Below are 25,617 nucleotides of genomic sequence, written 5' to 3' on the forward strand. Positions count from 1 at the left end.
GGATTTAAAGAGATTCTGCTCAGAGGAAGTCCAATCCATCAATCTCAATAGCTGGAAACCCTCTCCATGAAAGTGTGAGGCTGCCACATGGAAGCAATTCTCCTTGTGGTGTCAATGTCCAGACAATAAAATGGATGGAGAAAGTAGACTGTGCTACACAATGGTTTAAATTAGGTTCCCTTGTTGTGTCTTCTAGGTTTTTCATTTGTTACAGTGGAACAATTTTTAAAAATTGTTTTCCAGACAAGAGTAATACCTGTGAAAGCAAGAAGGAATGAAGAAGGGTAGGTGTAGAAGGGATGGAACTAGTGAGAGGAGGAAAGGGCTCAAGGGGGAAGGAAGGATGGAGTGGTGGCAAGTGGGAAGAAGAATGGTAGCAACAAGGACAAAAATGGGGTGCAAAACATGGGGGGACAAATGGGTGAAACAGGAGCAGGTAAGGCGGAGATTAGTGTAACTTTAGGTACTGATGTTCAATAGGGCAGAATTAAACCGAAAATGTAAAATTTAGACCAATAGGTTAAATATGGCAAATGCAGGTTGTATGAGAAGGTAGTGACTTTTGGTGCGGCTAGATTTTGGGTAAAATTGGGACTTTGAAAATGTTACCCTTTGTCCACATTTGAACCAGCATCTTAGGGGTGAAACACCATTACCAGTCACCTAAATATACTTGAAAATAAACTGAGAGGGTTTTTTTTTAAGTCAATAACATCCTCATTACTCAACCTGTTACTTAAAGTAGTTTAATTTCTTTCTTATCTGTTTTGACAGCTGAATCTTATCTTCCTGGTGATCACATTGTGCAAAATGGTGAAGCACTCAAACACTCTGAAACCAGACTCTAGCAGGTTGGAAAACATTAAGTAAGTGCTTTGTGTTCAAGTATGAGAACTATGATTATTTTCTGATTACTGAACTGATTGAAAGCTACTCTCCATTAGGAACACATGGCTTTGTCTCCCAGCAACTACAAATGTCAGTTAGAAAGAAACAGTACCAATACTGCTTTCCTTACATTGTTACCATAATGTCACAGGCATTGGTCAAAATTAGCTCATTTCGGCCTGCAGTTAGTGCCAAGAAATTATTTCAGTATCTTTACGGAAATTCTATAGCAAAGTGACAATTTCATTTGCATTTAAAATGTAGTTCAAAATGATGTTCCTGTTTGCATGGCTGATATGATTATGTTAAGTTTGTTTTGTTAAATAGCGTTTTTATTTTAGGGATTCTGAGCAGTTTTCATTTGTAATCCAGTTCTCCCAAGAGAAATGACTCCATTACTATTGTTAACTTACAGATTATCTGTTGTTTTCATGCTAATTGAACAAATGTTTACTTTATATTGGTGCTGTATTTCAGTATCCCTTTTGGAGAGTAATGCAAGTGTTACGTAATTAATAAGAATCTTACAGCTGTGATAGTCTTGTGATAGTCTTTTAGTGTATTCTATTTAGTGTTTTTTTTTTTTTTTTCCAAACTGAAGGCTGTTGCTATAAACTCTTTGAAGGGATGGTGTAATTTAGAATATTAAGGGTTGGTTGTGAAAAGGTCCTACAGATTTGTTTTCAATACTGAAAATGGCAAAGACAGGTTTACATTAAGGCTGACATTGCAAACCAGATGCTATAGATAGGTCAGTATCAGCTTCATTGCATGTTGCATGAGGAGAGAGAGCGCTAATCTTTAGCATCTCTCTCTTTTCTTCCTTTTCCTCTTTCTGTCTTCTCATCCACACCAGTAATTACCGTGTTTGTGATGGCTACTATAATACGGACTTACCTGGGTAAGATAGAACCCTACATTAACAAATTCCTAGCATGATATTTTTAATTTTACAAACTCCGTCAATATTGTGGATCACCCTTAATTTTAATTAACTAGTTCGGAATTATCTAATTTGCTAAAGTATTTTTAACTGTTTTATGCCTTTATGATTTTAAATTGCTTGCCTCTGCACTTTGAATTTCCTAATTTTGACTAATTTTTATATAAAATACAAAAATGCTTTCATATTAATTTCTGTTACAATTCTGTCTAATAATTTTGTTTCTCTTTTCTGCTTATAATGCTTTCTAGCTATGAAGATAATAAACCATTTATCAAGTAAGATCATTAGTTAGATGTGGAATGCACTGACTAAAATCCCGTTCCCCTTCATTCTGTGCTGTTCTCTACAATTCCTTTTTCCTTAAACTAGTCATGTTGGAATCTCTCTCAAAGACTTTATTTTGTGGATGTATCCATATTTTTGTCACATTTCAGCAAGGCTCCTTCATGTGGAAGTTAGATCACTTAGCATTAGTTTAGCTGAGTTTACCAGAATATTAAAGCTTTAGGTTCTAGGTTTTTACTCTGCTGTTTAACTTTTGTGTATTTGTTACATTATTTGGTGACACATGGAAGCACCACTGTTCAAAATATAGGGCTCGGTTAGTGGTTAAGCTAGACTTATCAATCTCCTTTGTAAAAATACAGATAAAGCAGTGGGGTAGCTGGTGCTTGTGCTACACCTCTGCATTTTAAAATAGTTTTGACATCTTGTGCAGTTCTTGAATAAGAAAAAGGTCATATCTACTGTTGCTGTTTCCACTGGAGACTGAAAGTACCAAATGGAATTGTTCTTTCTTTTAATAGATGAAAGGTTAAAGCCAAGGATTTTTTGCATTTGAATGTGAACCTAGTAAAAGTCAACTGCAGCAACTGAAATGTTAATATTGGAGTTGGCGGTATGCATTTTTATCAGCAGTGTTACTAAAATTAATTTTCTTTTACAGGTCCTGGGTCTTGGGTGCATTTGCTCTCCTGTGTCTTCTTGGCCTAACATGGTCATTTGGCCTGCTGTTTATCAACGAGGAGACGGTTGTGATGACATATCTCTTCACAGTATTTAATGCTTTCCAGGGAATGTTTATTTTCATCTTTCATTGTGCCCTTCAAAAGAAAGTAAGTTACTGAAAACAAACACACATGGTTTATACCTCTTCAGTAGCCTAATATTTTTAGAAAAGAAATAGCAATGAAGAAAAATGGGAGATAGAGTGTAATTTCAAGGGAAGGCCTTTCTTCTAGTGTTAGATCAATAGCAGGGAACTGGGAGTCAGAAACCATTGGTGCTGTTTGCAGCAAGTAACTTGCTGTGTGCTCTTAGGCAAGTCATTTAACGACTCTGTGACTCATGTAAGTGTACACTGGGTATTAATAGTTCAGAGGTGTTGCAAGGCTTAGTTAATGTTTCTTAAAGTGGTCTGAGAATCTTGGATGAAAGTTACTATAGGTAACTTCCCACAGCTCCCATTGGCCGGGAACGGCGAACCATGGCCACTGGGAGCTGCGGGTGGCCGTACAAATGTAAACAAACTGTCTGGTAGCCCACCAGCGGATTATCCTGATGGGCTGCAGGTTGCCCACCACTGAGTTAAGGCATCAAACAATGGCTGTTCAACCTTCCAGTCACTTACAATGTCAATGGGTTTGGCTACACTGCAAATGAAGGTGTGGTTGCAATGCAGGTAGGCATATCCATACTAGTTTAATTTAGCTGCCATGGCTAACATTGGTAGTGAGGAAGTGGTGGCGCAGCGTTCAGCAAGGACTAACTTCCCCAGTTCAGGCCTGCTGGGGACTCTGGGTACGTACTCAGGTTGCTGGCCCACACCAGAGTCTGTGCCATTGTGTCTTCACTGCCACTGTTACCCACAGTAGCTAGATTAAAGCTAGTTGGGTATGCCTACTCATGCTGCAATCAGAGCCTCATTTTCAGTTTAGATGTGTCTCGAGCTGCAGGAGATCACTTCTGGGGTTGAGGGAGTAGTGTACCCTCTATATCAGTGAAAGGTCCTTGCCTTCTCTCTTGAGAGGTGCCAAGTAGTACCAGTGGTGATGGGTGAGGGTTGCAGTGTGGATAACTGTTCATTTCAGAATCAACTGAGACCCCAAAATTAATGCTGAACACCAACAGATGGTAGAAAAATGTGGTCATTAGTGGTAGGTAGTATGTGAGGTGGAAGGGAGTTTTCCAAAGTTGACAATTTTTGTATTTTAAAAAATGTTGACTGGCCCAAAGACTGTGGAGTGGGCTCACTTGTAAATTCATGTAAACTACTGACCCTGGGGCAAGAGTCCATGTGTCAGCCTACAGGTTTAAAGCTGAATATCCTTTTAACAATATTCTGAGCTGCCCCATGTTTGTGTGGTTATTGTATATGTATTTCTCTAGCAAAAAATGGCAACTGTACCAAAGAGCTTACAATCTGCGTCAGAGTCGTATACCAAATGAGGGTAAAAAGGACATGGTAATAAAGGGAAGGGGGGGAGAGGTGTAAAATGAAAAATTATAGTCATTATCTTCTCTTAAATGTAACCATTTTGAAATAATTTTAGCAAATTTACAATAGACATTTAGCAACTAGATATTTTAACCAATTTACATTTTGGAACTTGTAATCATTAGCTCCTGTTACATGTACCTCACGGGACTTAATTAACTCAATGCTTGTAAAGTGGTTTGAGACCCTTAGATGAAAAGGGTGCTAAGTGCAAAGTATCATTCTTGTGATTTAAATTGTGCGTGCTCACCATTTAACTTTGTGTGTTTCTTAATTTGAGATATACAACTGCTTCCATGTAAACTGTTATAACATGTTTTAGGAAGAGAGCCAGAATAAAAAGAGAAATTTTTATCAAGTTGGCTACAGCACTCCTTACACATTCAGAAAGGGAAAACCATAGAGATGGGATTGAATATAGAAAAGAGGGAAAATTGTAAACATAGTAAAGATGCAAATAATTTCTAGATTAGGATATCTTAACATTTTGCCTTTTTAACCACATATATAGGATTTGAAAACCAAAGGCACATTGCTGTTTTATTTTCTACTATCATGCATTGTTTCTATATTAAGTGGAGTCAAGCAATGTTAAAGTGCCAGTCAAGTATGAAAAAACTTAATCTAGATCAAGAAGATTTATACCTGAAAGAATGCTAAGGCTACCATTTAAGGTTTAAAAGTTTCAGTGCCTTTCAGTGGATATCATCATCCTGTCCCTGTCTGCATAGCTAATGTAGTCTTTTTATTCTGTTATTACTAGTTGGTCACTAAATTGAACAGAGATACAGAATTGTGGAAGAGAAAACTATTATGTTTCCAGTCCTGACAAGATGATAGTGCTGTTACTTCCATCAGTTTCGAACAGGCTATAATTTAGAAATAATGACAGTGGAATGTGCAGTACTGACAGATAATATACATTCACAGCAATATAGGCATTAGGCAAAACCGGCCCTGGAGTGTGGTATTTGTGTAAAATACAACTTTGATTGCTATTGTCCCTGTTATAGTATTTCAGAGCATTTAATATCCGTTAACGTTCAGAAATACATTTTCCTTAGGTGTTATGTCATTTGATGATACAGAACTTTACATTTTCATGAACTTACCCCATTCTAATTATGTATCTGTGATTATATTTTTGTATGGTATAGATGAGTTCATTTAAAATACATACAGTGTACCTTTCCTTTACAAAATATGTAAGTTGGTATCTCTGTATAAAATTCAAGCTTTGACTAAAAAACTGATTTTTAAGTTGAGTAGTCAAATTTGCATCCTGCTCATGCTTTTATAAAAGCATCACGGCAAAACTATGTACTCTATGAATAAAAGACTTGGGGTTTTGAAAGCAAAGCCTGAGTTCTGTGAAAAAAATCTTATTAATTTTTAATGGATTTTCAGTACTACATATGAAAATTTTACCTTTTCTCACACAATCTCGCTCTCTCATTTTCACATACATTCACAGGACAGATAAACTTTTCAGAAGTGTCTAGGTGACTGTGGAGCCCAAGTTCCATTTTGAAAAGAAAGTTGGGAAATTAGGAGCCTTAGCAGCCAGCTGACTTTGGAAAAGTCCTGGTGGATAAAATTTTCAGAAACATGTCTTTTACTGATCCATGCAATGCTGCCAGGATATGTGCATGCTATAAGAATTACTTAGAACCAGTTGTCAGTGAACACATTTGAGGGAAAGAACTACTCTGTAAAATAGTTCTGATGACTTTAATATTAATAAACATCAATACATCTAATTATCAAGACGTTCATTTAGAAACAGAAGGTAACTAATCATAGGCCAAATTTTGATATTATTACTTAGCTTTTCTTAATCTTTATTCAGACAAAAATCTCATTTAAAACAATTGAAGTTTCAGAGTTCAAACTTCCTGGAGTCAGCAAACATACATAGCAACAAAGATTGTAATTCTTGTGTCTTGACAGTAGTTCTATTGAGTTACCTCATGGCCTGGATTCTACAATCCAAAACTTGGCACTGAGACATTATTGCAGTCTTCACTGACGTGGTTTGCATTCTGCATAGATTAGGGCAGTTTTAAAAAACTGGACTCAATATTTTTGCACTAAAAACTAAAGACTGGAAAGTCTGAAGAGGAAAAAATACCAACCTAATCAGTTTATCAAAGAATGTTTATTTATTCCTGCACAAAACAGTCATTCCATTAAAAAGAAATTACTCACAGAACTGTGCAAAAACGCAGATGTGCAGTAACCTGGTTTACATATATTGATCTATGATAGGAGGCCTTTTTAAATAACTATAAATAACTTGAATTACAAGCTGGTCAGCTGCATTGAAATGAGGAAAATTTTGAATTTCTGTGTCTCCCATAAAGGAATTTGTTTAAAATTCATTAATAGATGATGGTTGGTCACATCCTTATCTCAAGAGAGATATTTATTGTGCATCTATTTTTTTTTTTTAATATCCCCATTGTTCATCTACAGGTACGTAAGGAATATGGCAAGTGCTTCCGACATTCCTATTGCTGTGGTGGACTACCAACTGAGAGCCCCCACAATTCAGTGAAGGCATCGACAACAAGAACTAGCGCTCGCTATTCCTCTGGCACTCAGGTAACAAAGACTTTGACAGCATCTTCTAATTAACCTTATTTACAAAAGCCTACTGAGACATGTTCCATTCATATGCACTAACTGTCTTCTCATTATAATGATCTAGGTGGCAATACATGGTTTTGTATTGTAGAATTGATTTCTTTTTAAACATTTCCTTTCAGTTTGTTCTTATGCAAACATCCTCTTTTTATTTTTTTATGGAACTGGCAAGGATACCATCATGTTTTATATAATTGGAATTTAGTAGACTAGACTTTTCATAACAAAGGAGCCATTTAGTTTAGAAATTATTTAGTTTAGAGCAAGAAGCAATGTAGATGCTTCACATGATGACAGATGAAAGGGGGAAAATCTGTTTGTGCCCTAAAATACAATGTTTATGTCTCACTGCTTTACGTTAACAGAGTCGTATAAGAAGGATGTGGAACGACACTGTGAGAAAACAATCTGAATCTTCCTTTATCTCAGGTGACATCAACAGCACTTCAACACTTAATCAAGGTCAGTCACTGGGAACATTTCAATTTAAGATGACTTAGATTTAATAGTATTTGACAGATAAGAGTTGAAACAAATTTGTGTTGGAAAAAAAACTCTCGAACACATGTTCTCTAAAATTACAGTCTTTCACGAGCACATTTTAAAATCTTGTTCACTCAACTTGCCCATTCACTATAGAAATTGACTTTCTCTATTTATGGGAAATGTTTTTTAATAAGTTTCATCAATAATTTAGCTTAAAAGCAAGAACATAATTTTAAAACTTTACTAACCTTTATAGGTTAAATCTGAAACAGAAATATAAGTCAGTAACATTTTTAATGCATATTTGAGACTATGATTTTTAGACTCAGAAATGTTCCCAGTGAAATCAAATTGACACCGTTTCTATGCAAAAGATATGTAAAGATTTTTTTCAGTAAAGTTTTTATCCTTTCTGTGACCACATTGCATCTGCCATGTGTAATGGCCCCAAAAATACACAGCCACATAAGCTAGACTTGCAGGCTTCTGATGACCATAAATTTATTAATCGTTTTAACTTGAATTGAAGGTTATCCAGTATATCTAGTCCATACTAGATGTATGTAACATTTGTGAAGGCCCCAAACACATGCTCATGCCCATGGCCATCCAAAAACGAGAAGAGTTCTAGCCACAATCGCCACCAGTCTTTTCTCCCCTCAGCAAACTTTCTGCCAAGGAGCCACTAATGGAGGTAGGGCTGTTCTGTATTAAAGCTGAATGCAACAGCCTGTCACTATGCCCCTTTCCCCCATCTATGCCCTAGCTTTAACTTTTCTCAACTCTGCACCCACATTGTGAGAAAAGGGTATATGAACCTGACCTCGCTGCAACAGACTCCTGCTAAATTGGCAAAATTTAAAAAGACAGTAGCAAAACTACTGTTAGTGCTACCAAATTTAGCAACCCCTATAGATGCTGCTCAGTTCCAGTGAAAATCCTGAGGAACCATAATCAGTAAGCCCCTTTACCTTCAACCCACAAACTAAGCGTTAGTCCTAACTGCTGAACCTTGAAAATGAGGAAGGCAAAAAACAAACCACCACCAATGCACTAGGATGCTGCTTAGGGTAAAATTACTTCATGACCACAAATAGAACAGTAGGCTAAACTCAGTGAAATGCCATCCACCTGAATCTTTACATCTACTGTAGAATCTGGTGAACTAAAATTAACCAATTGCTGGGCAGTAGAAGAGGAGTTTGTTGCTGCTGGGAAGAGGTATGTCCTGCATGGGCCAGCAGAAGCCAGCCTGGGACCTCACCTGTCTTTGAAGCCCATCAGTCCCCAGACTTGCTCTGCCTATGCCATGGTCTTCAGTTAATTCAAAGGCCAGGGGCAACATGGAGTTGAGGCCTAACAGCCATACCACTAGGCAATAGGCACAAGGTCTTTTCAAGGGCAGATACCATGACTAAATGAACCCCTTTTCCTTGTGCTAGCCTGCCAAGCTTAGAAAAGGGTTTTTAGTTACAATATCACCATTAGAATGACACAAATCTAAACAAGCTAATTTACTAATTAACGTGGGCTTGGGGTGGGTGGGTTTAAATGAAGCTTTAGGCTAAAATTGACAGAAAATATGGAAAGGTTACTTACCTTACGCAGTAACTGGTGTTCTTCGAGATAAACCCCCTGTGGGTGCTCCACTTCGAACACTACTCGAAGAACTACTGTTGGTAAACTGTAAGCTAGTAATTCAAGCTAAAAGTAAAACATATGGGAGAAGATGTAATATATTGTAATATGGAAATGCACTGGAATTAGTATTTCTCATTGTGTCCAAATAGCAACTTTTACAAGTTAGGGTAAAAAGCAATCTAATTGTTAACTAAATTAAACCACTGTCAAATAAAATTAGCATAATCTGTCAATAAAAGAATTCTCTGAACTCCAGGAATTTCTGCTACCTAGAATAAAATATCTCTAGTAGGATAATGGCATTAATATTTAAAATATAATATCTTTAGCTATTGCCTGAATGAGAATCTAATAAATTTAAATATAGTATGAAAATGTAGATGGCTTTTTAGCTCTCTTTGGCATGTAATGTATTCAGATAACATTAGTCCTGATGCAGTTGTGCAACTCAATACAACATAAGTTGAATTTTACCTTAGTGAGATGTTTAAAATCGTGTTTTCAATCAAAGGTTTTAGCATAATTTTTCTTCATTATTCCTACTAATTTAAAAACTAGAAGTCACACAGCCAAATTAACTGGTTTTTAAACATTTAGTTTTTAACAAATTATGCTGAAACTTTGTCTAATAAATAACTTGAAATCTTGTGTAAACGGTGATGCATTGAAGTTGAAAATTAGTAAAATATCTGTTCATATGATCATGTCATGTTTTATTTTATCTTGCTAAGCCAATTGTTAGAGAAATTTAGACATTTAAAAATTTATTTTTAAAACCTGGCAGATATTGTCGCAGCATGAATCTGTCCCAAAAGAACATATGAATGGTTTAATTTCTTAAAGCAAAACATTTTGCTTTCTCCTCAGCATGTGTGCTTTTGCATATACTAAGATAGGCTTGTTGCAGTTTGTCATTCCTTGTATTTCTTTGAAGAAAGTTATTTCCTTCCCCCCCTCCCCTCTGCTTTTCGAAGGTTAGTAATAACCCAGATGTTTTCATAAGGAATTGTCCAACATCTCTAAATTAATAAAATTTGGATTTTTGAGTTCTGGACCACAGTGTTCAAGGTTCTTGATTAAGCTGTAGCATCTTTAAATAGAATATGGATCCCTATGCATTTAACTGCTATTCTTCTTTAATGTTATTTTTATAGAAAACAGTAAATGTCATTCTCAGCAGGTGTTTACTTTGGGGATTTGGACAGCACCTGTGAATTACTGAAATTTAACTAAGTTTTCTCTCTCCTCCTTCAAATTAGTAGTTCAAATACATTCAGAAATTTTCAGCCGAATTACATTTGACAAGTTCTACATGACTCATGATGAATAAAAAAAAATACGTTATAGAAACTGTCAGAATAAAATAAAAGAACTGATGTCTCTTTTTCTGTTTCTTTGCTTTAGGAATGACTGGCAATTACCTACTAACAAACCCTCTTCTTCGACCACACGGCACTAACAACCCCTATAACACACTGCTCGCTGAAACAGTTGTATGTAATGCCCCTTCAGCTCCCGTGTTTAACTCACCAGGTGTGCTTATACTTACTGAAAAGAAAATCGCTTTTCTGTAGTCTGAGTCCTTTCTTTTTGCTAGCTAGAAACTCAAGTTGCAATATCCCAATCCTGCATTCTGAATTTCTGTCAGTTTAAGAAATACTTACAGTGTTGCCAATGACAAGCTTGTAAAACTGCACTATATTATAGTAATGCCTTTGCCATAATAGTATTTACCAATAATTATCCATGTTTTTAACACAGGTGGCATAAATCTTAATATACTATTGCAGGACTGACACCACATGGTCCGAGAGCCCATCTTCAAGATATATATCACTTAGAGGTATCATGTCTATGCAATATAAGCTTCAGTTGACTCAAAATCTTGCCGAGAAAAACCTGCGTGTGGAGTTGATTTAGATAATAAAACAGTGCGAGGCATCTTGACACACTTTTGGATACCCTGGTGTAGAAAATTGCATCCAGCATCAAATATAAGCCAAACTATAGTATAGTGCAGCTTTATGTTAGTTGATTTCTTTAGGAGAATCTTTAGGTTATAATTAGAACAGTTTAGTTCTCTGGGACTAAGGGTGTCATCACTAACCTAACTTTTGTTGTGATATTATTCAAATGTTTTTCTTAATTGCAGAGCAATTAATAAATTAATATATATCTAGTAGTTACAGTTTTGATGAGTCAAATAATTATCTCTAGTGTAATTAAAACACTGTGTTAAAACTTTGACAATATGGAGAACATAAAACCTTGTTTCTGTTTTTTATTTCAAATTTCTTTTTTAACTGAACTGCGGTTTCTATTTTCATTCTCTTGTTTTCTTACTTTCCTTATGCTTTCCTCTAGCAACCTACAGAGAGACAAGTATGGGAGTAAAACTTAACTTTGCCTATCAAATGTAAATTTTTTCAGCATGGTTTTTAATGGGCACAATTAAAACATAACTAGTGGTCATGAAGTAGACTCAGCGGGCAAGTGGTTCACAATTTGCAACTGAAATGTTTCCACATTCAAACAGTACTTCTGTAGTGCTTTTTGGAAAATAACACAAGGTCTGTAGCAAACCCTATTGGTAAATGAGGATACGCAATGCTGAAATAATTTGCTGTTTAAAACCAAAGCAATGTCAAGCAAAAATGCTTAATAATTTACTTACATTTCTACATTCCCACAGTAATCTTGCTACAGGCTATGGAAAGATTTCAAGTGAATTACCTGATCATGGGCAACAAAACTTGCCTCCTCAAATCAGTCAAAATATATTCTAGAGTGCTTAACTCTGCAGTATATCACAGAACTCTCACTTTGGGTTATCAAATATGTTTTGGTATCTGCTTAGCAGAGCACAGAGAACAAAATTATAAAAATAAATCACTTTCATTAGGGAAATTAATGCCAGCATGCGGTCCATGTGTTGCATCACTCTTATAAATGCCATATGTTCTGTGCAGCTAAGATCTTGAAACATATATGAAGTTACAAAGCTATGAAGTTGTTTAATCAAAGCTTAAAGAGGCCTTTCAAACAACCATCATCACTTTGTCTAATTCGGTACACATGGCAGGCTGGAATAGCACAATACAAAATTACTTGCAAGTTTTTCAAAAGGAGAATTTAGCTCAAAATTAGTATTCTGCTACCAAAACAGTCTCATGACAAAAACATATCACTTTCATTTTTTTAAAAAATTCAGAAGAAACTTGCATTTTCTAGAGTACGCTGCAGCTTTAAGTGTGGAACAAAGGCAAAACAAGAAAATCCGTAATCTTTTTCAAACAAAAGTTTTTTTCCTATGCTCCTCCAAGCCTTGCATATAATGCAGCAGCCTCACAGTGATCAGTTTCATTCCAATAACATCACTTCATTCTTTCTTTATTTCCAGTCATATTTGTAGTTAAAGTGACTTTCTAGGAATTCACTAACAAACAATCTAACTTTCAATGGTACAGGCTTTTCAGTTTCTTTCAAAACTCTTGTTTTTCTTTGCCTGGGAAGCATTGTGATTTCGTAGTTTACATGTCTTTGTGTCTATAGAAAACACATTTCTTTAACGCAAAAAAATTGCCACCATAAGATTCCAATTTTTTTCCTTAAACTTCTTTTCATATCTCCAGCAGACTTACCCAATCTGTCATTCCTCCAGCAGTTAAAAGATGTCAGCCATGGCTGATTTCCTCCTCCCATTCCACAGTTAATATTTATTCTTTGGTTTAATTTCTGTGACCCATGCTTACAGAAATTCCTAACATTTCTGCATTTGAACTGCATGCCCATGGTGTCTGTGGGCCTAAGTCTTAATTGACTATACTGGTTCATTCAGTGCTGTCACTGTGACTGATGCAGACTGCAGGCGAACTTTGACCTTTAGAAGCCCGAGGCCATTGCTGGCAGACAGAATATTAGTGCAAAAATTACATTAAGTGGGAAAAAAGCTATTATTGCTAGTAATCTAATTTGCTGAACCCTTGCTCTGACTAAGTTGCTGAGAAGCTTAGTAATTCTTCATCATGTTACAATAAATCATTTTACTTTCTTTTATATATCAGCTACTCTTAGGCCAGATAGCCTGAGCAGACAGACATGATGTGAGTTGTCAAAGTGAGTCATTCCACCTGCTGTCTATCGTGTTGTTGGATGGTGCTTGTGGGCCCTGGTCCCTTTAGTGTGAAAGTTGGCTGTCCTTGTTTAACATAAATTCTTTGTAGTTGTCCATTTTTTCATTCTTTTCTTTACTTCATCTCCAGAAAAAAAAGGAACGGTTAGAACTGTTGTTAAAGTAGTTGCTTGCCAGTTATGTGGGTTTATGTTATACATTTACCTTCAGTTTTGTATGTGGCCTAATTCCTTTTTAATTTAGTGTCGTTTAGGACAAATTCTGTTAATTTTATTTTTCTAATCATGGTGTTGTACTTTAAAATGTAAATGTTTACAAATGAATTGCTTTGCATTACATATGCAAGGGCATGGAGTGAACAGTTCCTTGTGGAAGAGTCATAAAACTGGTACTAAATTATGAAATCAGAATCCCAGAGTTCCCCCTAAATTTCTAAATTAAAATCCAATTCCACCCCATGGGAAATCAGTATTATTTTTTAAATACATCTTTCGTATAAGGTGTGCAACTGTTTACAGTTGGGAATGTTCAATAACCTAACTTTTCTCAAGTCTTACTTCCAAGTACAACTTTGTCCTGAACTACATTAAAGAGTTTTATACAAAAAGAAGAAAAGTAAAAAGAGTGCCAGCGAGTAACCCAAACTGTCCCCTTTCTATTTCAGGACATTCACTGAACAATGCCAGGGATACAAGTGCCATGGATACTCTACCGCTAAATGGTAATTTCAACAACAGCTACTCATTGCGCAATGGAGATTATAATGACAGTGTGCAAGTTGTAGACTGTGGACTAAGCCTGAATGATACTGCTTTTGAAAAAATGATCATTTCAGAATTAGTGCACAACAACCTGCGGGGCAGCAGCAAGAACCACAACCTGGAGCGCACACTCCCAGCCAAAGCTGTGATTGGCGGGAGCAGTAGTGAAGATGATGCAATTGTGGCGGATGCTTCATCTTTGATGCACAGTGACAACCCAGGACTGGAGCTTCACCATAAGGAGCTTGAGGCACCACTCATTCCCCAACGGACTCACTCGCTTCTGTACCAGCCACAGAAGAAAGTGAAGACTGAAGGAACTGACAGCTACGTCTCACAGCTGACAGCTGAGGCTGAAGACCACCTACAATCCCCCAACAGAGACTCTCTTTACACAAGCATGCCCAATCTTAGAGACTCTCCTTATCCAGAGAGCAGCCCTGATGTTGAAGAAGATCTCTCTCCCTCCAGGAGGAGTGAAAATGAAGACATTTACTACAAAAGCATGCCAAATCTTGGAGCTGGCCATCAGCTTCAGATGTACTATCAAATCAGCAGGGGCAATAGTGATGGCTATATAATTCCCATTAACAAAGAAGGATGTATCCCAGAAGGAGATGTTAGGGAAGGACAAATGCAACTAGTGACAAGCCTTTAATAGTGTAGCAAAGAAATACTAAAGGCCACATACAAGTATTAAAAAGACTTTATTGGCCCAACGCAGGCTCCCTCATATCTGCTCAAAGAGACTATTCTGTTCACCCTGTGGTTCTCCGGTGTAAAGGGGATGACTGGACCTTGCAGTTCTGTGAATTTTTATAAAACAAAAACTTTGTATATACACAGAGTATACTAAAATGAATTATTTGTTACAAAGAGAAGAGATACCAACAAGGTATTTTAAGATATCTTCTGCTGCTGAGTTTAACAAAATTGTGAAACAAACAAACAGACGAAAACTTTCCAGCCATTTTACTGCAGCAGTTTGTGAACTATATTTGTAAATATGGCTGCACCCTCCCCCCTCTTTTTTTGGGTAGGCCTGCATTGTATTATATACAAGACGTAGGCTCTAAAATCCTGTGGGACAAATTTACTGTACCTTATTATTCCTGACAAGACTTTCAAAAGCAGGAGAGAGAGATTCTGCATCAGTTTGCAGTTCACTGCAAATCTTTTCCATTAAGGCAAAGATTGAAAACATGTCTAACCACTAGCAATCAAGCCACAGGCCTTATTTCATATATTTCCTCAACTGTACAATGAACTGTTCTCGTGAAAGATGGCTAAAGAAATTATATTTTGTTCTATTGCTAGGGTAAAAAAATACATTTGTGTCCAACTGAAATATAATTATTAAAAATAATTTTAAAGAGTTTGAAGAAAATATTGTGAAGAGCTCTTGGTTGCACATATGTTATAAGCTGTTTTTCTTACACTTTGTTCATAGTACTGTAGTATGTTTAAAATCCAAGTTCTACCTGTTTTCACTTATTTTTCACTGTAAACAGTGTTCTGCTTTGAGAAATTAATTTTTATTCTTATGTTTGACTTTTTTTTAATTGCCAAAAAAAAAAAAAAAAATTCCAAGGAGAAATTTCTCTTAGAAGCCAGTTATGCCATGCCTTGCACAAATTTGGTAAAATCTAGCCAAGATTGTAAATCAATTCCCTGTTCATTCTTTACCCAGGGTGGGATGGGGAGGGCTAATGGGGACACTAGACACTTCTCTCAAACTTTCTGGCGAACAAAAGGTGCCTGTCCTTTTAAAAATAAAATAAAACAAATATTACTCCTCCATATTCCTTCTGCCTATATTTAGTAATTTATTTTATGATAAAGATCTAATGAAATGTAAATTGTTTCAGCAAAATTCTGCTTTTTTTCATCCCTTTGTGTAAAACTGTTAATGAGCCCATCACTAATAACCAATGTAAAGTTTAACACCTGTTTGACAGTAAATAAATGTGAATTTTTTTCCAAAATAGGTAAAATGTGAATTATGTATGAATTGTAATTGGTGTGAATTTTCCTTTGACCCAGCTGTATTCTACTTCGAACTGCTCCCTTACATTTCACTATTTAAATATAAAAGAATACAATAGGAGCTGCGTATATGTTTCTACTGAATAGAGGTCATCATTGCTACTTGGCATTCTAGTCACAATCACATATGATCAAAGTCAGAGACATGAGCTCCATTAGGAAATTGTACTGTAATCTCATACATTTACATTAGATTTTTTTTAAATAGGACTCTCTCTATTTTACATTATTTTTAATTTCAGTACAATCACATTTTGGGCAACTGGTTATGTGTTTATAATTAAAGATGAAGATAATGCCTTGCAATGGAAAACGTGTTTAATAAGCAGCATTTATGTAGCAGTGTAAAATCAAACAATCAATGCACACTTTTGAGATGGGTAAATAAATATTATCCACATTTTACCAGATGGGGAAATTGAGGCAGACAGCTGATGTCTTGACAAGGCAATACAGTAAGTCAATGATAGAGCTGGGATTTAGAAATCTGAATTTCCTGCTTCCCAAACCTCTTCATTTCTCCAGACCATGCTGTTTCTGAGTTGCCTGTGATTTTATGAGATACTAAAAATGCAAAGCATATTGTGGTTTCTGTGTATCCAAACAATATTCTGATAAACCCTAACTACCTAAATAGCTCAGAGGACTTACCTGGACTTACCTGGATTTTGGAAAAATAGAATTTCAGAAAAATTAAATTACACTTTTGGAGGACATTTCTGAATTTTGACTCATCTGAATGCCAGCTAACTGGGGTTCAGATAATCAGAGTTTACCTGTATTCTAACTAGCATTTTCTGTGACATAGCAACAATTGATAATGAAGATAAAAGCCATATTTACATAATGTCCAGCTGGTAATCCTGCCAACAGGTTTGTTAATGCTCAAGGCTGTAGTTTTTATAGTGTGTTCCCTGGAGGTAAGTGGTCTTTTTCATCAGAGGCTGACGTCTATTTTCCATATATGTCACAAAAATTGAACTCTGAGAAATAAGGATGTGTCCTGAGCCAGGATTTACATCAGATTCCTTTGGATCAAAATGATTCCCCAGGGTCATCCTGCAAGCTTGGAAACGTATTTATTGACTTCTACCTAGAAAATCATGGATTTGAAAATGCTGTATGTATACATTATACATTCACTAATTTTAGATTCTTGCAACACTTATTCATATGAGTAATCCCTGGTCTTATGAGAAGCCTCATTGTCTTCAGTTGGAGTACCTAGTTGAGCAAGGTCTGCAGGATCATGGCCTTAAAACATACATATTAAAAGAATGTTCAAGTGATGTGTGTGTATAAAACCAAGGACATTTAATTAAAATACTGTCAATGCCTATGGATAATGAAATACATTAAGGAAGTGCTTTAAGAGTATACCCTGTTATGGCCAGATATGGTAGAGAATTATTGGTTTTATTAATATCTTTGCACAGTCTTACTGTTTTTTTAATATATGATTTTTCTAGTGAATATCCTCAAGCAGCTATTTTTTCTGGAGTAGTTCTACTGAAATCAATGAAGAATGGCCCCATGTAATTACATAGCTGACTTTTTGGGGGAGGTCTTGCTTTACATCTCATGGCCTACAGCCATACCATCTTGAATTGTGAACCCTTATCTCACAAACTAAGCAGAATTGGGTGAAAGGATTGGATCTAAGAATTCCAAAGATAATCAAGTTCTGCTGGAACAGGTGTTGGGGATTCAAGAAGTAGCAGTCTTTTCTTGGAGTCGGTACTCAACCAATTCCCACAGTAATGCCACGAATACACTGTTGTTGAAGGTGCCATCTTTCAGATGAGCTGTAAATCTGCTTGTGATCATTAGAGATCCCCTGGCCTTTGTGGTGTTAACCCCAGTGTCTTGACCAAATTCCTTCGTAGACAATTTCAGTCTGGCTACATGAATTCCCTCAGCAATTTCAATGAGATTCAGTATTGTTTTTCATAGATTCATAAATTCTAGGACTGGAAGGGACCTCGAGAGGTCATCGAGTCCAGTCCCCTGCCCTCATGGCAGGACCAAATACTGTCTAGACCACCCCTGATAGACATTTATCTAACCTACTCTTAAATATCTCCAGAGATGGAGATTCCACAACCTCCCTAGGCAATTTATTCCAGTGTTTAACCACCCTGACAGTTAGGAACTTTTTCCTAATGTCCAACCTAAACCTCCCTTGCTGCAGTTTAATCCCATTGCTTCTTGTTCTGTCCTTAGAGACTAAGGTAAACAAGTTTTCTCCCTCCTCCTTATGACACCCTTTTAGATACCTGAAAACTGCTATCATATCCCCTCTGTCTTCTCTTTTTCAAACTAAACTAACCCAATTCTTTCAGCCTTCCTTCATAGGTCATGTTCTCAAGACCTTTAATCATTCTTGTTGCTCTTCTCTGGACCCTCTCCAATTTCTCCACATCTTTCTTGAAATGAGGTGCCCAGAACTGGACACAATACTCCAGTTGAGGCCTAACCAGCGCAGAGTAGAGCGGAAGAATGACTTCTTGTGTCTTCCTCACAACACACCTGTTAATACATCCCAGAATCACGTTTGCTTTTTTTGCAACAGCATCACACTGTTGACTCAGATTTAGCTTGTGGTCCACTATAATCCCTAGATCCCTTTCTGCCGTACTCCTTCCTAGACAGCCTCTTCCCATTCTGTATGTGTGAAACTGATTTTTCCTTCCTAAGTGGAGCACTTTGCATTTGTCTTTGTTAAACTTCATCCAGTTTACCTCAGACCATTTCTCCAAGTTGTCCAGATCATTTTGAATTATGACCCTGTCCTCCAAAGCAGTTGCAATCCCTCCCAGTTTGGTATCATCTGCAAACTTAATAAGCGTACTTTCTATGCCAATATCTAAGTCGTTAATGAAGATATTGAACAGAGCCGGTCCCAAAACAGATCCCTGCGGAACCCCACTTGTTATGCCTTTCCAGCAGGATTGGGAACCATTAATAACAACTCTCTGAGTATGGTTATCCAGCCAGTTATGCACCCACCTTATAGTAGCTTCATCTAAATTGTATTTGCCTAGTTTATCGATAAGAATATCATGCAAGACTGTATCAAATGCCTTACTAAAGTCTAGGTATACCACATCCACAGCTTCTCCCTTATCCACAAGACTCGTTATCCTATCAAAGAAAGCTATCAGATTGGTTTGATACGATTTGTTCTTTACAAATCCATGCTGGCTCTTCCCTATCACCTTACCACCTTCCAAGTGTTTGCAGATGATTTCCTTAATTACTTGCTCCATTATCTTCCCTGGCACAGAAGTTAAACTAACTGGTCTGTAGTTTCCTGGGTTGTTTTTATTTCCCTTTTTATAGATGGGCACTATATTTGCCCTTTTCCAGTCTTCTGGAATCTCTCCCGTCTCCCATGATTTTCCAAAGATAATAGCTAGAGGCTCAGATAACTCCTCTATTAGCTCCTTGAGTATTCTAGGATGCATTTCATCAGGCCCTGGTGACTTGCAGGCATCTAACTTTTCTAAGTGATTTTTAACTTGTTCTTTTTTTATTTTATCTGCTAAACCTACCCCCTTCCCATTAGCATTCACTAGGTTAGGCATTCCTTCAGACTTCTCAGTGAAGACCGAAACAAAGTAGTCATTAAGCATCTCTGCCATTTCCAAGTTTCCTGTTACTGTTTCTCCCTCTTCTCTGAGCAGTGGGTCTACCCTGTTTTTGGTCTTCCTCTTGCTTCTAATGTATTGATAAAAAGTCTTCTTGTTCCCCTTTATTCCCGTAGCTAGTTTGAGCTCATTTTGTGCCTTTGCCTTTCTAATCTTGCCCCTGCATTCCTGTGTTGTTTGCCTATATTCATCCTTTGTAATCTGTCCTAGTTTCCATTTTTTATATGAGTCCTTTTTATTTTTTAGATCATGCAAGATCTCGTGCTTAAGCCAAGGTGGTCTTTTGCCACATTTTCTATCTTTCCTAACCAGCGGAATAGCTTGCTTTTGGGCCCTTAATAGTGTCCCTTTGAAAAACTGCCAACTCTCCTCAGTTGTTTTTCCCCTCAGTCTTGATTCCCATGGGACCTTACCTATCAGCTCTCTGAGCTTACCAAAATCCACCTTCCTGAAATCCATTGTCTCTATTTTGCTGTACTCCCTTCTACCCTTCCTTAGAATTGCAAACTCTATGATTTCATGATCACTTTCACCCAAGCTGCCTTCTACTCTCAATGAGTTCCTCCCTATTTGTTAAAATCAAGTCTAGAACAGCTTCCCCCCCCAGTAGCTTTTTCAACCTTCTGAAATAAAAAGTTGTCTGCAATGCAGTCCAAGAACTTATTGGATAGTCTGTGCCCCGCTGTGTTATTTTCCCAACATATATCTGGATAGTTGAAGTCCCCCATCACCACCAACTCTTGGACTTTGGATGATTTTGTTAATTGTTTAAAAAAAGCCTCATCCACCTCTTCCACCTGGTTAGGTGGCCTGTAGTAGACTCCTAGCATGACATCACCCTTGTTTTTTACCCCTTTTAGCCTAACCCAGAGACTCTCAACACTTCCGTCTCCTATGTCCATCTCCACCTCAGTCCAAGTGTGTACATTTTTAATATATAAGGCAACACCTCCTCCCTTTTTCCCCTGTCTATCCTTCCTGAGCAAGCTGTACCCATCCACACCAACATTCCAATCATGTGTATTATCCCACCAAGTTTCAGTGATGCCAACAATGTCATAGTTGTATTTATTTATTAGCACTTCCAGTTCTTCCTGCTTATTACCCATACTTCTCACATTTGTATATAGGCATCTAAGATACTGGTTCGATCTTGCCTCCCAGTTTTGCCCTGACCCTCCTTTCTCTCTGCCATTATAGCCCACACTCCCTCTTGTTTCTGACCCATCTCCCAGGTCTCCATGTTCCCCACTTACCTGTGGGCTTTGCTCACCTGTCTCCGTCGAACCTAGTTTAAAGCCCTCCTCACTAGGTTAGCCAGTCTGTGTCCAAATAGGGTCTTTCCCCTGCTCAAAAGGTGAACGCCATCTCTGCCTAGCAGTCCTTCCTTGAATAGCATCCCGTGGTCGAGGAAGCCAAAGCCCTCCTGGCAACACCATTTTCGCAGCCAGGCATTCACCTCCATGATGCATCTGTCTCTGCCCGGGCCCCTACCTTTGACAGGAAGAATCGAAGAGAATACCACCTGCGCTCCAAACTCCTTCACCCGTACTCCCAGAGCCCTGTAGTCACTCTTGATCCGCTCAGTGTCACATCTCGCAGTATCATTTGTGCCCACATGGATGAGTAGCATGGGGGTAGTAGAGGGCTGGATAATCCTCGACAATGCCTCCGTAACATTTCGGATATGGGCCCCCGGCGGGCAGCATACCTCCCTAGATGAAATGTCAGGGCGACAGTTGGGCGCCTCCGTCCCCCTCAGCAGAGAGTCTCCGACCACCACTACCCTACGTTTCCTATTCGCAGTGGTGGCAGCAGACCTCCCAGCCTTAAGGGTACGAGGCTTCTCCTCCTTTACTGCAAGGGGTGTTTCCTTCTCTCCTGTATCAAGAAGAGCATAACGGTTACCTGTTATCACGGCGGGAGGGTTCGGAGCAGGGGTGGAGCACTGCCTGCTGCCAGAAGTAACCAGCTGCCAGTGTCCACCCTGAGCCATCTCCTCCTCCACCAGTGGTGTATCAGCAGTCCTGTGTACTGGGACAGCTACCTCAGCTGTCTCCACAGGGACACTGTCCAGGAATTGCTCGTGGATTCGGATGCTCCTCAACCTAGCCACCTCCTCCTGTAGCTCTCCCACCTGCTGCCTGAGAGATTCCACCAGCAGGCACCTTTCACATTGGATGGTCCCCCCAGCCTGGATATCAGTAAGTGGAAATTGCAAGTTACAGTCTCTGCAAAACCACACCAGGATCTGGGTAGAAGCATCCATGCTCAGGCGCTCTGGCTACAGGCGCAGGTGGAGGAGACAGAAGCAGTGCTGGCACAGGTGTTGCGGGTCTTCCTAACCATCGTAAGCCTCCCTCTGTCAAACTCCCTCTCAAACTCCCCTGTCTGCAGCCCCCTGTCCGCTGAAAGGGTTGTTTAAGCAAGAAGTTTTGAATGTAGTTGGTTTATAGGTTTTAAGGGGAATAAAGGGAAAACAGATAGAACCGGCAAGGGACCCTTGCCCCCTTCCCACTCCCTTCCCAAACTCCCTTGCGAAACTCCCTGTTAGCAGCCCCTGGTCGCAAAAGCTCCTTGGTCACTTGTGCGCTGCTTTATAAAGCCCTGCCCTATATGAATGCTCAGCCAATTACCAGAGGCTTCTAGCTTTCAGACCTTCCTTTGAAGCTCACAGCTTCCAACTGCCAGCCACAGCACACGGTCCTTCAAACAAACAAACAGACTGACCAACACAAGCTCAGCACACAGCAAGTAACCCGCAAACACAAACAAACACACACTACAGACAGTCACTTACCCCAAGGGTGCTGTATTGCTCCTCCTTCACCTGGAGAACTCCCTTGCGAAACTCCCTGTTAGCAGCCCCTGTTCGCAAAAGCGAACTCATCTCCTGTACATCGCTGTGTAATGTTGCTGTGCACTGTTAAACAGCTGATTCATTTCAGTGGTAGGTGAAGTAATCCTAACTCTATACACGTCAGTTCAAATTCAACCCTGAGGTTAGCAGAGGCAACTCAACTGATCCCACTGGCTATGCCCCCACTGAGGATAGGAGGTGCAATTCCTGGCATGGGTAGACACAATCACACTAGCTCAGCTTGAGCGAACATTCTAAATGTGGTTGTATGGATTTTGCTGAATAGACAGTGGCTTGGGCTAGTCCCCCAAGTCTGAGCATGTCAGACCCCCTGTACTGCTGCCCACACTGCTACTTTTAGCACTCTAGCTCAAACTGAGCTAGCATGTCTAGCTACCCCACTGGGAATCACACCTCCCAACTGCAGTGTAAATATGGGGTAAACTTGATCTATAGTTTGTGAAATTTAATAATGCGCTTTCCATTTCCTTGGGGTAAAAGACCCTCTACTAATAAAGTTATTAATAGAATATATTGAAAACGAGCTACTTAATGTGTTTTAAATCTTAAGTCATCCTCAAAATATGTATCTGATACTGTTTTAGGTCCTTAAGCACTTCAGGAAAACGGGAAAATTACTTCCTGCAGAGAGACTTCATATGAAAAAATCTCACTTAAAAAAAAAATTAGCAAAAAGCAATAGTTTCACCTTGAGTTTAAAAAAAAAAAAGTTTTTAAAAAAAGCAAGAAGCACTCAAAATGACCTTACAGTACATGGGCACAAATCGCCATTACCTCACACATTAAGATTGACAGCTGTTGAAAGTAAGTGTGAAGTGACTTTACTATACTAGCAAATCAGAATGGTCTTCTACCCATTTTTGTACTCATTTTGTTTAATGTGACTTCAGAAGGTGCAGGGCAACAGAATCAGACACCGTGTTTTTGTCCCATTTTGACTCAAAACTAACTCGTTTTCATTTGGTTTTTATTAAAATTATCATCTGGAATGAGACTTCTTTATGCCAAAGCTCAACTCTGCATGAAGTTTTATTGTAAGGCCAGATATTTTTAAAACCAAGTCAGCTCCCCTATGGTTCTCAGCACAGGCCAAATTTATTGTCCTGTTACTAGGGGTCTCAGGTGGTTACTAGCCACTTATTCTTGCAACTTGTATGCCAGTTGTACGTCAACCCAACCAATCCTGCCGTATGGAAGATGCAAGGAAGTAGTGGGATTCCTGAGTCCAGTGTGTGGTCTAGTCCCACAAACCCACTTTGGGCAGGGAGGTCAGGAAAATTAGTGTTTTATCCCACCGCCTCTTTCTGCAGACTCTGGCTACTCAAGTAATTTTTGCAAGTCTGTCACAAGGAGCTAGGAAATAGGGTCCTGATTTTAACAGGGAAGTGGTGTGGGTTGTGGGAAGGCCATGTTCCCCTCTCACAAACCCACCCTGTTGCAAGAGTAGATTTCTCTCCCAGCTGAAAACTTTGTGTCTGGATTTTAAACCAGAATTGCACTCTTGAAATTGGTCAACTAATGTGTAAAGGGTTGGAGTCCAGTTCCCTGCTCGGCTGGGTGGAAGCAGATGCTTTATGCCACCATGCCTGGGGGAGTGAGAGGTTTGTTTCCCTGGTATTTATGGACACCCTGGCAATTGTGGAGTCCAGGACCAGGCAGAACTCCAGGTCTATCAGAGCCAGGATTTCACTCAAGGTTCTTGCTGCTGAGGGCTTTTTTCCCCCCAATATACTGTTTTAGAGGTTTTAGAAATACAACTTCCAATTCCCTTTATATGCACAAAATAAATGACCAATGGTGTTTCATTAATTCATGCCTAAAAGCATTAACATCTCATTATATTATGTCACCATTCATTAATCTCAATCTTTCCCCATCCAAAGTTACTGGCATGTGAAACAGATCGCCAAGGCCTTGCTCCACGATACAGCCTAAGTGTTTATAAATAGTAATAGCAAAAATGCACACAGCCAGAAAGCAGGAAGTAAGATTTAAAGCGCTAGCACATAAAATGCATCAGTCAGTCAGACTGCATTACCACGGACCACAGACCAAGTCTTGTTGCAGCTATGGAGATGGGAAATATTTTGGTAGCTTGCTTGTTTGGCACATTTTGGTGGCAGGTGTCTGTGACATGCTTGATGCAGCTTGGCCGTAATTTTGACTGGGCGCCTTCATCCAGTCTATTCCCATATGATAAAATGTTATACTACTGCGTTTGTGAGTCAGTCATTAACATCTAAACATTAACAAACTACAAGGAATTATCTACAACCTTTGGAAGCATTTCAGGTTCATTTTCTAGGCTTTGGAAAGTGCTTATGGTTAAGGGTGTAGGCTAGAGCTGTGACAGACTTCCTGTGTGACTTGGAAGGTGATTGCTAGGGCAGCAGCCAGTGGGAGCAAGGCTTAAAGCTGCCCAAGTGCCCTGCCAATCTTCAGCTGCTTCAGGGGCTGAGTTTTGACAGCCTCCCTTGGCTGACCTATGGGTACCAGCACTACCCAGAATCACTGCAATTCTTTGTGCTGCAGTCCCACCACTGGCACAGACCCTGTGCAAAGGATTGCAATGCGATCTTCAGAGACCAGCAGTCAGCCTTAGTTCCCATGCTGCAGAAAGTTGTCTCTTTCCCTCCCCCCCACTGGGTCCCAGGCCCTGTATGTGGACCAAAGCAGAGGGTGAGAATCTCATGCTTTGGGCTAGATTTTAAAAATGATATAGGTGCTTAAGTACTTTTGAAAACCTTATTTGAATCTTCATATGCCCAAAAGTCATCTTTAAAAAAAAAAAAACTCTATCAATTCCCCATCTGTAAGTGGGAGTAAATTTCCCCACTTCACAGGATCGTTATGAGGCCCTCACAAATTAGGGGCTGGGGCGTTTGCAGTACTTGGAGAAACCTTTCATATCTAGCTTATGTAGCTTTGAAGACCTACCCGATGTAAGCCAGATGGGCTCAGCCATCATCAAGCTGTAATACTTTTTGGATTCTACAGTGAGCTTGGCCTCTATTTTCTAGCTGTTTCTTTATACAGCCTAACA

At 38.7% G+C, this 25,617-nt stretch overlaps 1 protein-coding gene across 1 annotated transcript in view; it reads left to right on the plus strand.

The window, feature by feature from the left end:
- ADGRL2 (adhesion G protein-coupled receptor L2) overlaps positions 1–14,655 on the plus strand; it is a 151,253-nt gene extending 136,598 nt beyond the window's left edge. Inside the window, exons 17-25 of the mRNA XM_065410118.1 lie at positions 775–866; positions 1,745–1,789; positions 2,083–2,109; positions 2,781–2,949; positions 6,807–6,935; positions 7,343–7,439; positions 10,509–10,637; positions 11,469–11,486; positions 13,901–14,655. Coding sequence (XP_065266190.1) covers positions 775–866; positions 1,745–1,789; positions 2,083–2,109; positions 2,781–2,949; positions 6,807–6,935; positions 7,343–7,439; positions 10,509–10,637; positions 11,469–11,486; positions 13,901–14,655 — 1,461 coding nt within the window. The remainder of the gene's footprint in view (positions 1–774; positions 867–1,744; positions 1,790–2,082; positions 2,110–2,780; positions 2,950–6,806; positions 6,936–7,342; positions 7,440–10,508; positions 10,638–11,468; positions 11,487–13,900) is intronic.
- Positions 14,656–25,617: the final 10,962 nt, after the last annotated feature.

The sequence above is a fragment of the Emys orbicularis genome, chromosome 8, assembly GCF_028017835.1.
Source record: "Emys orbicularis isolate rEmyOrb1 chromosome 8, rEmyOrb1.hap1, whole genome shotgun sequence".
NCBI lineage: Eukaryota > Metazoa > Chordata > Testudines > Emydidae > Emys > Emys orbicularis.